The 16,663-nt window shown below is 54.3% G+C and overlaps 1 protein-coding gene across 10 annotated transcripts in view; it reads left to right on the forward strand.

The window, feature by feature from the left end:
* Positions 1-16,663, forward strand: part of LOC122387045 (kinesin-like protein KIF21A) — a 56,728-nt gene that overhangs the window by 24,904 nt on the left and 15,161 nt on the right. For all 10 annotated transcript variants that reach the window (XM_043376921.1, XM_043376907.1, XM_043376915.1 and 7 more), the window contains exons 3-4: positions 9,310-9,532; positions 15,975-16,208. In XM_043376921.1, coding sequence (XP_043232856.1) covers positions 9,310-9,532; positions 15,975-16,208 — 457 coding nt within the window. The remainder of the gene's footprint in view (positions 1-9,309; positions 9,533-15,974; positions 16,209-16,663) is intronic.

Genomic DNA, 16,663 nt, shown 5'->3' on the forward strand with positions numbered 1-16,663 from the left:
CTCTTCTCATTGCTCAGTGAGCTCCTATAGTCTCCTATAGTCTACATATAGTCTCCTATAGTCTATATACATAGTCTCCTATAGTCTCCTATAGTCTACAACAATAAACTCAGTCACATGTTCGTGGGTACAGTTACATGTCCTTTGACCAGCCCATCTTCAATCAGTCTCGACTCCGAGCATTATTGCTCAAACGGAAAGTTAATCAGTCGCGCTGACGTACCGGCGGAAAACTGATCAGCCCTCCTGCTCGGCGAGGGCCGAAGTTTGCCGCGTTTAGCACGGAAACATTTCGGGGCAGCCCGTTATGTGAAACTGTGACAGTTGGGCCCGCAGTGCAGCGTGGGAGACCCGCCTAGCGGGAATTGTAGAGCTGAGTGGAACTGGACACTTGGGCGAACGGTGTACGAAGCTGCGGAGTTTGCCCATTTAGAGACGAGGCGAAGAGGCGCTGCGAGTGTTTGTAATGGGTGATACAGGGGCTGAGGGCGAGAAAGGGTTCTGAAAGACTCTCATAGGTAAAGTGGAGTGCTGAATCCAGTGAGTGTCCACTGTCCACTGTCGAGAGGCCAACACCAGGCGTTGCCCGACGTTGACGCTGAGTTGCTGAAGTGATGACGTAGAGAGCTGCACGCTGCAATTGCCGCAATGTCTGGATTGCAAGTTAGCCTCAAGGAACCGTTTTTACGCACGCCATTTTACTCAGCCTGCTCTGTGGAGCCTCCAGGCTGCCCAGAATTTACTGCCTTGTTTTCGTCGTGCAGGGATAGTATGAATTCCAGACGGCTGACGTGGTACCCACCTCCACCCTGCCCTCCCAGTGTGTATAGTACTGCCATTAGCAATACCCAGCGGGGTGTAAGGCGAAGGCGGCGCACACGATCAGAGCTCCGCGCTTGCCGAACCATTGATCGTGATTGTGGGACAATAAAATCCCTATCGGCGACCGCTGCCACCACTAAAGACCCATTCGACGCTTATCTGAGTCACGCTGGATCCCGCTCGCCGGGTCTGTGAACGCTGTGCGGTCTGGCGGAGGAGGGGCAGCTAGACCACAAGACGGTAGAATGGTGAAAAAGTGGACAGTGGGCGAAGGACGGTGGATGGTGATTGGTGAATTGTGGGGAGATGGCCATAGGAGGGCGACGGACGATAGATACTGGACGATGGACGGTGAACGGAAGCCAGTGAACTCGTAGTTACGGACGGCGGTCGGGCGTCAGCTGGTAGAGGGAGTGTTGTGTGAAGTCTGGCGGCAGCGGAAGTAACCACTCTGCCCTCCCCACTGCACGTCCGGTGTACGACACCCACCGCCGGGAACGGGCCGGGACAAGGCGGGTGTTTCCTGGGAGCTCGGACGCGGCGGCGCAGGGCCGGAGGGGCGGTGTCTTCCGGTCGCTGCTTCCACGAATCTTGTGTCGCCCGAGTGTTCCTGTTTTTGCGAGCCCATCATCAGAAAGAGCGGCTAGCATCTGTGTGATCACAATGACAGAGTCACATGGGCCGCAATTCACAAAAGAATGCGACGATGGCCGTCAACAGACCATGGCGAAGAATGTGTCAGGGCCTATCACTAGACCATATCGAAGCATCTGTCTGAAAGTGTCGGCGACTGTCACCGGTCGTGTTAACGAGGTGTCAGACTGACGTTCCGACCCACACTGTCAGCTCTGACTGACCAATGTCTCGGTCCTGTGGTAGGCTGCGTGTGTCGAGCTCTGTCCGCCTCTGACGGAGCTCCGCCGCGCTGTCCGTGGCAGCCCTCTCACGGGATCGCGTGTTCTCCCCACGGGGCACCACCCGCTCGGTACGGTAGCGTGCGTCCAGTGCCGACATTAATCATTGCAGTTGCCTCACACGGACGCCGACGTACAGGATAACACGCACTCACAGACTCTCTCTAGTAGTCCGCCTTCAACGGCAGCCCGCTGAAGTTGACAGTGGCCGGAATAGAGCGCTGTTGCTGTTGGGAAGGATCGAACACCGACGCCTTACAATCGTTTCTTGGCGCCATGCTATCGCTTATTTGCTGATGTCTACAAATATCTGCACGGGTTTCCGGCTGCGCTCCGCTGATAAACTCATGCAGTGAAGTTTCCCTTTCGTGAGGAGATAACAGTTACTAACGCCCTGATGGCCTGATGGCAGTTGGGGAAACTACGAGGCGAATGTCAAAAAATGGATTGGTCAATAAATGGACTTTTGATGACCATATATGGGCATAAATGCAGCCCCCGCTACTAAGGGTGAAAAACGGTATAACAAGCCGGTACTTGCGGTATCGCGTCCACTTATTGGAGAAAAAAGGCTTCCATTTTTCACTAGGAATTAGTGTGATTTGATTAGATTCGGCGAATTGACTCGAAAATGGCGATAGGAAAACGGCTTTTCTGCAGGTTCTGGGCGTCACAATCAGCTGGCCATTCAATAAATGGATTGGTTTTATGAAAGAAAATTGCTAAAAGATTTAATTTAATTACAATAAAAAAAATTCTAAAATGATAATTTAACTACAATTAGAAAAACCATAAACAAAATGATAAAAATAATGACATTTTTAAACCACGGTACTGCTTACATTTTTTGGCGCGTCTGTTTCAATCCGCCATATTTGCCAATCACGGTTTGAACTTGCGTTGTAACTCTGCGATTTAGAGCCGCCAGCTAATTATGCACCGGGTGAGTGTAGGCCTTGTGTGGTTAAAAAACATTCTTATGAGTTATGCCTTATTTTTTCGTTTGAATGCTAAAATCCATTGAAAAGATGAAGTTGTCTGATTTTATGACCATATATGGTCATCGCCCCGCCCACTCCAGCCGCTGATTGGCTAATCCAATTTTTTTTTGGCTCCTCGTAGTTTCCCCAACTGATGGGGGCGCTGAATGGAGAGCTAGTCTCTTCTGGTCATGCTTGTCCGGTCTAATAAATCCAGGAATTGCATGGGAACTTGCCTTAGGATATGAGTTGCTTCGGTCCATACTGGCCTGTACCTAAGTGTTTCTACTCCTGAAACGCCTTCGCCGCTCTGCGACGTCTTCGCCGTCATCACTCCCGCTACTCTCAGCATGACGGCGGCGGCATAGATACCGTGTACGGAGAAGTCATGGCATATGCATCACCCGGCACGGGGCCAGCAATGGCTGATGGTATCGCTCCTGGACTGATGATCGGCTATTCCGACATCACTCGGCCGGCCCCAGGCCGGCCCGGCTGGCTGACGTGCCGTTGTGACATGCAACTGTGCATTGCAGCGGGTGGCGAGCTGATGCTCACGCTGTGTCATGGTTACTGGACGACGTCTCTGGACCGTCACGGGCCGGAGTGATATGTTAGGACCGGTGGCGGAGATGTGGACGACCGCAGAGACATCACAGGTTCTGTGGGGCCTCTCTGAGAGACACACGCGCTCTAGTGTCACGTACTCTCAGACCTTTCCAGCTGCGCGGAGGCCCCAGCTTTTGTGGTTTGTGGCTGGTCACGGCCAACCCCACGAGACAGACGGATGGACTACGATGGTCACAGACTCACAGCAGATGCGCGACGCGCCAGCCGCTGTGGCCAGACTGCACGGCGACAAGGGAAGGGAAGGGGTCTGGGATGGCTCATGCACAATTCCATTGGAACTTATTGGTAGCTGGAGCATGATGAATGCAAGGGCGCTGATGGGGACAGAGGACCGTTAACTGGATGATGACAGTTTCATATTCACATCGTCCAGGTCAGACACGTTTGATCTGCCGTGGAACTCAGCCGATCCCGCCGTCGGGAGATGAGCTTGCCCCGGCGATCCGGTGACCCGGTCCGGGCCATCTGGTCCGAACCACTCAACAGGTCGGCTGTCGGTCGGCACGGCCCACTTCAGACCATCGAGGCGGCTCTTCACGGCTCTCAGGAGATCGCCAGACGCGGCAGGTACCATTCGGACCGAGTCGTTACACTGCTCTTATTGCCTTTCAGCCCTTTCAATGGAGTAGAACTGGTGGTTCAAACTGTTAAATATTGTATGGCGACCTCGGCCGTTCAATGGGTTCTTTTAATTGTATTTGTCGGTGTCTGGGCATGGGCAACTTTCGTGGACGTTATGTGTTCTGCTCGATTACGTAGAAATTAATGCTAAACAATAGAATTAATGCTATACGATTATGTGTCGACGGTCGAGTCCCAGTTCATCCATCTCAAACCGGTCCTCTCGAGCCCAGCGCTCGAACCCCGGTTGCTGAGGACAGGCTGTCAGGCAGAGGACCGGGCCGGCCGACCGGCAGCGCTGCCGTCCATGGCCACGCAGCCAAGTGGGTCAGTCGGCTGACCTCCCGTCCCGCCCGGCGGGCTGACGGCGCGTCCTGCAGGACTGCGTTAGAGCCGCCACAGCCGGGTGAACCATTCATGGGACTCACCGCGCTGCCCCAAGGCCGCCGCCGGTACTGACTGCACGTGCGCAATGTCCATGACCGGTATGTAGCGGACGTGTTCTCTGACGGTGGCGGCCGGCGGATGGCCTCTGTCGTGTGCCGTTCCCGCCCGGTATGGTGCGGCGGGTGGGTCGGGCTGGGGACTCAGGACGGTCAGGGTAAGCCGCTGTCTACAGTGTCGCCGTCCAAGTCCTGCGATGACTCGGTAAAGAGGTGAAGAGGTGGCGCGCTCTGCTAGTGTGTATTTGCGTTTGGTAGTAGTCATTCAATCTCTGTTTGTCTGTCAGTCTGTACCTATATCTGTTTATGTCTTCGATTTTGTATATGCTCTTTCTTCTCGCTCTCTCCCTCTCTCTCTCTCTCTCTCTCTCTCTCCTCTGCTCTCTTTCTCTGCTCTCTTTCTCTCCTCTCGCTCTCTTTCTATCTCTCCCCTCTATCCCTCCCCCATGGATCGCTCTCCCCCACGCGTTGCGCCGCCCACGGCCGGGGAATGCCGTGCCCCCCCCCCCATCCCCACTCCCTCGACTACCAATCCGGTCCTGTCACGGTGCAGGTTTGGCAATGCCGCTCCTCTACCAGGTAGCTCACTGACAGGGCCCACCTGGGCGACTCATGGGGTCCGGTGAGGGCTTTATGGACACTCCAGGGTGTGCCGGACTGGTGTACGGCGAACTGCTCACGGGCAGGTGCATAACATCGTAAATGTTTACTATCTATCGAAGTGTCCGCTGCGGTAATGGTATAGTGTCCAAGTATGGAGCCGGTATGGAAGGGGTTGGACAAAGTGCTGGGGTCAACAGAGATGCTGTGGAAGGGGCTGGTGACACGTTAAAGGGACCCTCCCACCTTAACATTAGATTTGAGTTGAGATAGCCAAAATGGGGTCCCTGGCTCACAATTACCGGTTTCGGCACTCACAACATCGAGAAATGCCTTAAATCGGAAATATTGAATTTCAAAATTGCAGCATTTTGATTCAGAGGGGCTAATGCTTAGGAATACCCCTCTGAATGTGTGACGTCAGCGCAAATATCTAACGATTTTTAAATGTTTGACAAAAACGTTTTGTAGCACGCGGTGGTATATGCTATTTGCGCGCAACATCTGCCGCAAACGCCGCACTTCTAAAATAAAGTCGCTAGAAACAGCGGAGATCCCAAAAAAAGTAAACAAAAGTAAAAGTCTAATATCTTGAAAACCGGTGAATATTTTTCGGTGAAATTTGGTAGATATTCGTTTTCGCTCTTTCTGAACCGAGCGACATCACTTTCATGCCAATTCATAAACTTTTTTGAAGGTGGGAGGGTCCCTTTAAAAGAGAAGCGGCGTGGCTATCTCTGCTCCCAGGAAACTCCCGAGCTCGCTCAGGAAGGAGAGAATAGAATAGATCAGCCTGAGTCAGGGTTGGTTATGTAAATCTGTTATCTGACTCAACCCAGGTGACTAAGGATAATGCTAAATCGCCAGGCTAGATTATCTGCTGACTGGCGCTAGGCCAAACAGGACAAATTAGCATAAATCAAATGCATCAGTTGGCTGCATTTTTGATCACTTGATTCACTTATTTACCGGGAGAGCTTTGCGTCACGGTACGAACACTCACCTGCTTTGCATGTAGTGACTCGTTCCATCACTATCCATTCTCACGAACACCGATGTGTGCAGCTATTCTGTAGTCGACGAAGTACGCGCTCTTCTTCAGGCCAATGTTTTGGCTGTGTGGATGTTACCATGCCGTGGGCGACGCCGCTAATTTAATTAGCATCCATAAATAGATGGCCTGACTTGTTGGGATGTTCGCTGTCTGGTTGCCCGTGCTAACGGCATTTCAAATTGAAGTCGATCTTTATTAACGTTATCTCCGTCATTAGTCCGGTTGATTATCCGTCTCGCCGCACGGTGACACGCTAATTGCTCACTTCACCTGTCTTTTCTCGCCGCCTCGGTTGTCGCAGGGTCTCGCAGCCGCCCGTCCTTTTATACTTGCCGAGCTCATCTCTCCTCTTATGCACGTATCGGTGTGGGTGTGTTTTCTCTGGGAGTGACTTGCACGGCTCTAACGAGCCGGCAATTGTGGCTCGCTAACCGCCGACCTTGAGGCTCCGACACCGTGTCCGTCTACACAGGCGGTCCGCGCGGCTGGGACGTAATCTGACCCACTCGTGGTCGGCGGGTGTGGGATGAACAGAACGCACTCAGCTGAGATGAAGTTTTGTTTGGTGTGTGGACTGCGTGCAGTATTTTATCAATTCCCATGTCTACTGCTTCCTTAGCCTCTTCCTGTCCCTGCATTACTCTTCCTTTCTGTTGTCTCTATCAATGTCCCGTTTGTTCTCCACCACTGTTGTCTGCACTTTGACGTCTTCAAGACCTTACTTAGTCTCCGCAGACCAGTCCCAGTCTAGTATCTCCAACCTGCCCCAGTCAGATATCTGGTTAGACCCGGTCCCAGCTGTGGCGCCTCTCGAACCTCCGCCGGCTGACCTTCACGGCCGTTCAGCTCAGGCGCCCGCCTGCGGTCGCGTTCCACGGTGTATGAAGTTATGGCCGCACCGACCGAATACAAATCCGGCGCACGTGGCCTGGCCAAACGGCACGAGCCTGCAGATCGCTCTGCTCTATTGGATTGCTCTCGGTCTGATATGGGTAATTGGTCCTGACCGGCACACAACTCGATCAGCCATGTCTCGTCCGAACGGAATGGAATTATGGCTGGATCGTCCCGGAAATCGACTGTAACATGATGAGACATTTCCCTGAATGTGCTCGCGGTGTCGCAGACCGACATTCTCATCTCAGGTTTCCGGTGAACTGACCCACCTGGCTCTGACGGGGCACCCGAAAAGTCATCATTGGCTTATGAATGGCCTGTCAGCTACCGTCACTCCATGGAGTCTACTGTTGATATAAATCATTGCACATGCACGTCAAGCCACAGCGTAAGTTAAGTCGCCCCAAGAGCCCTTGGCTGTGCGGGGCTCAGCTCATAGGACCCAGTCTTGTTCGTAAGGACTGCCGACGTTTTTCACACGTCTGCCGTGTGCCAATGTGTGCTCCTCAGATTAACACCTCTCCAGTGCGACACACTTCCTGAACCGAGGTCACCGTATGCCACTACCAACGAACGGCCCGTACGGCTATCTAGATCCACACACAAACACAGTGTGTCCGCGCCTGGCTGATACCACAGCTCTACCAACGAGACGAGCTGGATTAGGCAGATCCAATATCGGCTCCTGGCGGGGAGGAAGTGTGTCAAGTTGCCAGGGCTTATGTGTGATCAACGCTGCCGCTCCTACAGGAGTGGCTCGGCGTCAGGGGCTGTCTCGCCGTATATACATGGGCCGGTCCTGACGGGCGGCTGAGCCCGATAACGACCGCGGCCGCCCAAATGGAACGGCTGCGGAATTTCGATCGGTTCGGGTGCCGACGACGCTGGGCGCCTGACACATGGGGGCTCCGAGCTGGACTGAGCCGAGAGGTGCCGGGAAGGAGTTGACAGAGCTGTTGGTTGTCTTGGTTGTGAATTTTGTCGCAGCACACCTGAATGTCTTTGCAGCTCTCTCGCAAAACAATCGCTAGCGTAAACTTTGCCAACGATTTACGGCGCATAGTCATGTTTCGCAGAGGAGTGCTTCGAGGCGTGAGTCTTTTTTTCTTGTCTTTCTTCGACCATTATTTCGAAGCGTTCTTTTTGCTGCTGAGCCCATACTCGTGACCTCCTGTGAGATGGCCGACCATAAAGTGATTGAATCTTAGCTGTGAATGACATGATGAAGCCAATAAAGTCAGTCCCAATCGGCACATCAATGGATCAGCCTCAGGGTACCTCAGGCCATCCTCAGTGTCGGCTTGGAGCGGTCCACAAAGCGTGCCATTAGCATACATACCCCATGGGCGGAGCTGGGTAACCCGTCAGTATACGGCTATCATGTCCGTGTGACCCTGCGTCCCTGCCTCAGCCCGGTGACATGGGGTTGTTGAACAGCGGTCGGCACTAAAGAGTAAACGGTCTCCTCCCCCCGACAACGGATATTCTCTGCGGTACATAACGCAGTCTCCTTTATTTGTCGCTTTATCAGATAGGTGCTGGCGATTTTCCATTTCCAACTCCGCGTAACGGTGCTTTAATGAGTCTTGAGAACGTATTTGCATTTGGTAACATGCATGCACGATGCACATAAGGTTATATCTCCAACTCTCATCATCCATTGTTCTTGAGGTGCGCCATTTATCCCTGAATGGCAGACGCTCAGTGGATGCGCCGATTCACAGCGGCATGACCAAGACCCCGTTCCAAGTTCTGACCTTCAGCCCAGTCTTCTCTGGTGGTATGTTCCGCGAACTGTCGGACCATTTCCTCCGAGCCTGATGTCTTATTTACCGAATTCCAGTCACGATTCTGACCCTATGTTACCATACAGCGGGGGTCAACACCGGTGGTCTTTGTTTCTTCCGGAGCTCATGGGACGATCCCGCCCGCCGTCTCGGGGCCGCTTCCTGCTGGGTTCCGGGTCGACCATGCCTTCACATTTTACTGCAGGTCGAGATGCCTGACATTGATTGTGACCTACAAGTTGACCTACAAGTGTGATGAATACATAAGGATTCGCTTGAAGACATTGATGAGGGCGTGGCATAGCATTGTTCCAGCCGGACCGAACTTCAAATTAAATTGAGGAGATCTAATATGACACATAATTGTCCTGATGTAACCCAACTTCATAGTGTTATTGCTATTTCGTTGACATTAATCTATTATTCCGGTCCACAGGATGCGTTCGCTGATATTGACCTGACCCGTTTCCTTCACAGGGTGTGTCCGCTGACACTGACCTGACCTGTTCCCGTCCGCAGGGTGTATCCGCTGACACTGACCTGACCTGTCCCCGTCCGCAGGGTGCGTCCGCTGATCTCGCGGGAGGTGATCGACATGTGTCGGGTGTGCACCTCGGTCACCCCCGGCGAGCCGCAGGTGTGGCTGGGCTCCGACAAGGCCTTCACCTATGACTACGTCTTCGACATGGACTCGGAGCAGCAGCACATCTACAGCCAGTGCACCGAGAAACTCATCGAGGGCTGCCTGGAGGGCTACAACGCCACCGTGCTGGCGTACGGACAGGTGAGATCGTCGGCGACCTCGCTGCTACCCGTGGTCCCGTCCCTGTTCTTGTCTCTGAGCTGCCCTTGTCCCCGCCCTTGTCCTTCACTTCGTTGCTAGCTCGGCCCGGTCGGCTAACCCGGCTAGTCGGTTTTTCTCTCTCCTGTTACGCATTGTTTGCTTATCCGTCATCCATTTAAGCGCTGTCGTTTTTGTTGTAATGTGACAAGTAACGTGAGCTGAACACCTCCATAAAACACGCTTCCAGTGGTCGTCTGTCGGTGTTATGCCGGCTCTAACAACTGTAGGGTTGGCGTAGCGACAGCTGAACAAACTCCGTGCCACTAGACGCAGCGACTGCAGTGCCAGAGAATCCACTATTGCCTCAGCCGTTACCACCTACCAAGCCATGCATGGATGACGTTCGCATGCATCCAGAGGCGGGATAACGCTACATAATGACCCACTTTGTCATCCGCACAATGGGATGTGGCGTCTGCGGTTTGTTTTTCTCACCGGGGTGTCACATTTCATCAGCAGTCACGGCAGGGTGGCTACCGTGTCACCGTTTTGAATTATTATCGTAATGTGGTTGGTGATAGCATCTGAGACTGAGAGGGACGGATAAGTGGTGATGGTTGCAATGACTTCGACAACCATTTGTTCCATACAGATTTTATATGCACTTCATATAATGTCAGCTATACATATGATTATTTCCTCCGCCTTCTTGCAAACCTTTAACCAGATCGCAGCTCGATCTCCCCTGGCTTGGTATCTGTGGCACCGCCTTGTCTGTCCATCTTCCCAGTCTCCCAGTCTCCCCGGCCTCCCTGTCTCTCGGTCTCCCCGTGCTCCCCGTCTCCCCGTCTCTCAGTCTCCCCTGCCCAGTCGCTGCCGCAGCTCGGACCTCAGTCAGCTGCGGGCATTATTGATTCAGCGGCGGCCGGTGCCGCAGACCGCCGCGTCGCCGCCGGCAGCCGGGCCGACGGGCCGACGACCGCCCGATGGCGCTACCGACTGCCGATGTCTGCCGGTGTCTGAATGTTAGACGACCCTGTCTGAGTGTCAGACAGCGCTGTGTGTCGGCCACTGTCTGCTATCATCTGCCGACGCTGAGCATCAGCCGCTGTATTGTTGTTGTTCATTTTTATCTGAAGACATTCGGTCTAAACTTTAAGTTGCTCTTTTCTTCTTACTTTGGAATGTATTGTAAGCCACAAACTTTATTATTTTTTGAAGTCGTGAGAGTTGTTTTTATGGGCTGTCAGGTTCTTTGTTCTGATAGAAGGCGAAAAGTGGAAAAGCTCCGCAATGTCGCTGGTGTAATTCGCCCGTGTCTTTCCATGTATGGACTGCGTGACCCAGCATATCGACGTCTCGGCGGCGTATCGCTGTGTTCCTGGCTGTGACTCTGATATGTGCGCCGAGTGTTTGCGTGTTTGGGGGCGTCTCCAATCTCCATCCGCCTGCCGTGGCCTTCCCTCCTCCCCCCCCCCCTCCCCTCCGACCGTGACTACACGGCGCCGGACCGTGACCCGCCCAGGGTCGCCCCTCCCCCTCCCCCGGAGCCGGGCGGCGCTCACGCACCATCTGTGGAACTATTACGTCATTGGCTCGGAGTGGTGGACGCCTGGGACTTTAATGGTAGAGCGGCACGGCACGGGAGACCGTGGGACGGTGACTTGATGTAACTCGGCTGATGGTCTGTTGCCGTCTCTTTACCGCTTGACTGGCCAGACCCCATCGAAATCTGTAGTCTGTGCCTGCCCGTGTCTTCTCTTTGTGTCAGCCGATACAGGGTGACGACGATGACACGCGACACGCGATGACACACGGCACGTGCCTCCGTCCAATAAACACTCCGCCGTAGCCCTCTTCAGTCATACCGCCCGGTCGACCCGCTGGGTTTTGTGCCTTCTTTGCTGTGAGCACTGAGCGTGCCATATGTTTTATGTGCCATGTTTTACGCCCCAGCCAGGGCCTGGCTCCCAAACATTTCGCCGTGACTGATGTCACCCACTGAGACGACGGTGATAGCGTGGCGTGACTAGGCGCACTCTGATAGCCAGAGGACGCACACAGAGGGCACACACAGCACTGGCAGGACTGGTGGCGAGTGAGAGGAAGTGGTCAGGGGACGCCGGCGGCAGCTGCGCCAGCTGGACGTCAGGTGGCGGCGAAGTCCGAACTGCCGGCGAAATTCGCCCCCTGCTGAGAAAACAGCTCCGCCCGCCCGCCGACGCGACGGCTGGCCGGCCCGGCCCGTTAGGCCAGTGGCAACCGTCGCCGCTGTCCGCTACTGGTGCCGCCGTGCTGTCTCTCCAATTCGAGATGAAAAGTCGGAGCGATTTGTTCAAGCTACTAGTCTTCATAAATTTCGTCAGCAACGGCAACAGATGAAACATCAATACGAAAGTTCATTTTATATCACGCGACCTGTAGTCTTTGAATGCTTTATGAGTTACTGTCGAGCCGATAGCGTGAAGATCAAGCGATCCCAATGCGTCTTTGAGGTAATATTCCATATCATTTTTCATCTCTCTGTGGCCGGCCGGTGGCTGCTATCGACCGTCTCGGCGCGGTGGTCAGGGAGGGACTCAGGGGTCTGGGCTCCGATCCAGACCGGGCTGAGCTGGGCTGACGGAGCTGGGTACAGACAAAGGACTGGACTGGTCTGGATTGTGGACTGATAGGACCGGACTGGTCCTAAGTCCAGAGTAGTCCAGACCTTTAGGACTGGACTGGTCCTGAGTTTGGTGATCAGGGGTGGTCGGTGTGGACTCCGATCCGAACCGGGCTGAGCAGTGAGCTGGCGGACTGGGCTGGGGTCCGAACAGAGAGGACTGCTGGTTGGAAGTCTGTAGGACAGGAGAGGTCTGGAGTCTGGATCGGTGGTACCGAACTGACGTCTTGACGATAGTAGCGAGCGTACTGGCGTAAGTAAAAACCAATAAAGTCTGGACCGATGGGAACATTCTAGTCTCCTTTGGAGTGGGAGCTGTGAGTTAAGTTGGCAGCTGATGTAGCGTCGACACCATCAGAACATCGGTTAATCGTAATGGGCCAGCATTTTGGCTAATGAGATTCGACCCGACCTCCAGACAATCAGTTCTATGATGTCATTTGGGTTACTAGTGGCGACTGGACTCGTTTCTCATATTCATCCTATCTTTCCGACCCATGTCCCTTTTCGCAATAATGCTGGTTCTGATCAGAGTAGTTGACCTTTAAAAGCACATTCCATAAATGCAAATTAGTCTCATAAATATAATTATCCACCATGCGATGTTTTACATTACGACAGCGTGTTCAAATAATGACTGCATGATGCGAAGTTGGCCAAATCGGGCGGCCACAAACGGCTGGCCTAACGGGCGGCCAAATGGGGGACCTAGTGGGCGCCCCTGCAGTACACCGGCACGGCGGGCCGGGGCCACACACGATCGTCCCTGGACACGCTCTGCCGAGTCTGGGAGCGGCCCGGCGAGTCGTGGAGACTGAGAGAGCCGTCTGTTTATACATGTGTCGCGCCTGTGGGCGATGAACGGCGATGCCCGGTTTCTGCAGTTGCCAGTAGTTCTTGAAGGTGAGGTTTGGGCGAAAGGGTCAGGTGGTGCACCACCAACTTTATTGAGACTTTGCTCCGTATGTTGAACTGGTCAGTTGATTAGGAGACCGTCGCATGTCGAAAGTCCCTCGCTTCGTGAGAGTGCTGCACGTGGAGTCAGTACCTGCAGTTCATGAGAGCGTCTCATGCTTGTCTGTCCCTTCAAGGTCACTTCCTTCAGAAGACCCGAGACCGGCATATGCTCAGTCAGGCTGTCTGGAATAGAAGACCTTCTGCTAAGACCTCCGTCCCCCCGTTTCAACATACCGTCAGCGCGGCCTATTGCATTTGGCTGGCTCGCCCACCCACCCACACACCCTGCGGCGCTGCTCGGCACTAAGACGTCCGTCCATCCCGTCCATTCCCGTCTCCGCTCCAATGGAGATGGATGGACCGATCACGAGGCGACGGGCCTGCTCGGCACCCGGCCAGTTCAGACGGCAATGGGCAGTGAAGAACACCCGGTATCGTGGAGCGGTGTGCTGGATCCTACGGTGTTTTCTTTTACGTTACTTCAATGAAAGGCTCATTTCGTCGACCAACGTATCGTGTAAAATAGAAGCTCCTTTTCCTCAAGGTGTGGGCTGCCGACGGGCACAGTGCACACATTTTTCAACGCATCTTAGTCGTAATATGGGACACATTAATTAGCAGACTCCAGCAGTATATGCATGCTTACTTATACACGGAGAAATTGCTTTGTCGCTTTTGCTGTTTTGTCGCTATTGTTTCGCTTTTAGACCTCGCGTAAGACTGGGTCAGCCGCGAGTTGTGTTGTGACACGTCTCGTCCATTATACGTGAGTTGGCTCGGCAGTAACCCATTCAGGCATTGTTTACGGGAGCCGTGCTGTCTCCTTTCACATCCATTCTCACCGGGGAGGTATTTGTTTGCTCTTTTAGACCGTGCCCTTGCCTTCTGGGTGGGGTCAGAGAGAGGCGATTGAATACCGCCGTCTCCGATCGGTTCCCGTGTAGCGCTGTTCACTGTTTTCATTAGTGAGCCGTCTGTAATGGTTTAATCAACTGTCCTCGGTGGCCACTCTGTCTGAGGGCTCCCGTCGCGGTGCGGCGGTCCCCCAGTGGGAGGTCCTGGTCAGGCCGGTGGGAGTCGCGTCCACCAATGATTGGTCAATACATCAGCGCGTGTCAGCGACCGCCCACGGGGCGAGGTCGGACTGACGGGTCACCGCGGCCGCTCCGAGCTGCCCCAGGTCGTCACGGGTCGTCCGCGTGTGACGGGACGTGACGTCGACAGAATTGGTGACGTGACACGTCACGTCTGACCTCTGCGAGCCGCGGCACCGTCTGCGTGGAGCGCGGCGCCGGCCGATAAATTAACTGGGAATGGCCGTGTTTTGGTGCCTGTTTGTGTGCGTGTGCCGGCCCGGCCCGGTGGAACGGACGTCGTCGAAGTTTGGGGACCGGAGTTGGTGCTCGTCACGTGAATTGGCATGGAGCGGGCGTCGCGACTGGTTCCACTGCGGTGACACACACGAGCGGTGGCGTACGCCGAAAACGGCAGCGATTGGGCAGCAACGCTCGATCGTGCTTTGTTCCTTGTTAGGGTTTGACTGGACCCTACACAGTACACACATCACTATCAGAAAGGTGCAGAACTTGGCACTCGTCCCTGCTGCGCTGTGAGCTGCCTGACATAGGATGGTCTTTGGAGTAGAATTGAGTTCTCCTTCAGGGGCACGTTTTGCTGAGAGAGTGGCGATTATCACTCTCCCCAGTTTACATGGCTCACAAGCCTTCGAAAAGTGCAGTTGAACGAGCACCATTGAGACGTTGGACTGGAAAGTAAAATTAGACGGTCTCCTTTCTTATTCATCCATGCGAGCAGGCATGCTTTCCGATTCTTGTAGCTTGCCATGATCCGTGCAGCTTCTTTGGTGCTCCTTTCATTCGACTCGAAATGATTCCTGCAGCTTCGTTAGCCTTCTTTTCACTCGATTCGAAACTGTCTATAAGTGCCATCCCTTCCTCTCACTCTCAGCACCCCTCCGCTCCCCGCGTGTCCCGTATTTTATCGAGAGGCTGTACCGCTCCCGCTGTGTCCCGGCAGATAACACCGACCTCGCCCGCTCTCAGTCCTACATGGACGCGCCCGGCACACGCAGCCGCGACAAACACACACGCTCGGATCGACTGATAACGGAGAGCTACGACGACTCCCGCGGAGCTAGGGATGGTCGGGTCGGGTCGACCATGGCTACCGTGTCAGTTTTTACATTGGGGGGAGATCTTCCCCGGGAGGATGATTTCTTAGGTGCAACCGCCTGCCGCGGTCGCAGTGTTATATTAGGTGCTCTACTACTCCATTGCATCGAGTTTTGCCATATCTGCCGCTATATGCCTGTTTTCTATACCCCTGATCAGTGATCACGTTCATTATACAGCGAGGTGACCAATAAACATGTCCAACGCGCTCTCATTACAATGCGAGCCTATGGCTCATAACATGGCAATGACACCGACTGATCTCCTTGTATCTGTCAGCCCCATTCTTTCTAACAAGACGTGCAAGATGGTCAGTGGGTTCGAGATGACCCATTCATGTGTCCATCGCTCCCACAAATGGAGTGATGGGTGGAACTGGGTTGGTCCCTGTGACCCGCACTGGTGTCCCTGTGCACATGCGACACACCGTAAATAGGGCGAGGGGCCAAGGGTGACTGCTATCCCCTCTTGTCCTCACAGGGTTCGATAAGACGTGCATCATTGAAACTGTTGAAGCTAACCAATCGTTTGTCTCGCATCATCCCACAAACAGATTCCGGTAAGACATACCTATGTATATTAAAATAGGTACTGAACCAGGTGTGACCTATTTCCTCTTCTTCCACAGACGGGCTCCGGTAAGACCTACACGATGGGCACGGGGTTCGAGGTGGACGCCAGTCCAGAGACGGTCGGTATCGTGCCGCGCGCCGTGGAGCACCTGTTCAGCGGCATCCGGCAGCGCCAGGAGGCCGCCAGGGAGGCCAACCTGCCGCCCGCCGACTTCAAGGTCTCGGCGCAGTTCATGGAGCTGTACAACGAGGAGATCTTGGACCTGCTGGACCAGTCGGGGGTTAACAGGGTGAGTTCCCACAGCCCTTCCCCCTCGACAGACTCTGTTCCCTTGTGTGGCGGTGGTGCGAGTCATGGGATACCATGCCCGCAATGTCGTGACGGCGAAGGTCACGCGATGCGGAATCGGGGTCACCCCGGCACATGTGTTCACAGAGGTTATTGTTTGACCCCGATGCATGCGACTCTTGTATCGATCTCTGTGTGACCTGCCCCCGCTGCATTCCACCGGCGAAGGAGCGGCGTTCCGTCGGGGTCTGAATGGCGCTGCGGCGGGCCGTTTCGCCGAAATGTCGCCATTGTCACGGAGTGTCTGCAGTGACCGCGGCACTTCAGTCGGCTGTCTGGGACACCCGACCCAGATCCGCCCAGTCCAATGTCTCGACTCCGCCCATGTTGACAGTCTCACATGACAGTCACGTGATATTTACACCACCCATAGAGATGCCTCCCAGACAGTCTGAT

Source organism: Amphibalanus amphitrite, unplaced genomic scaffold, assembly GCF_019059575.1.
Source record: "Amphibalanus amphitrite isolate SeventyFive unplaced genomic scaffold, NRLGWU_Aamphi_draft 000016F_arrow, whole genome shotgun sequence".
Classification (NCBI taxonomy): Eukaryota; Metazoa; Arthropoda; class Thecostraca; order Balanomorpha; family Balanidae; genus Amphibalanus; species Amphibalanus amphitrite.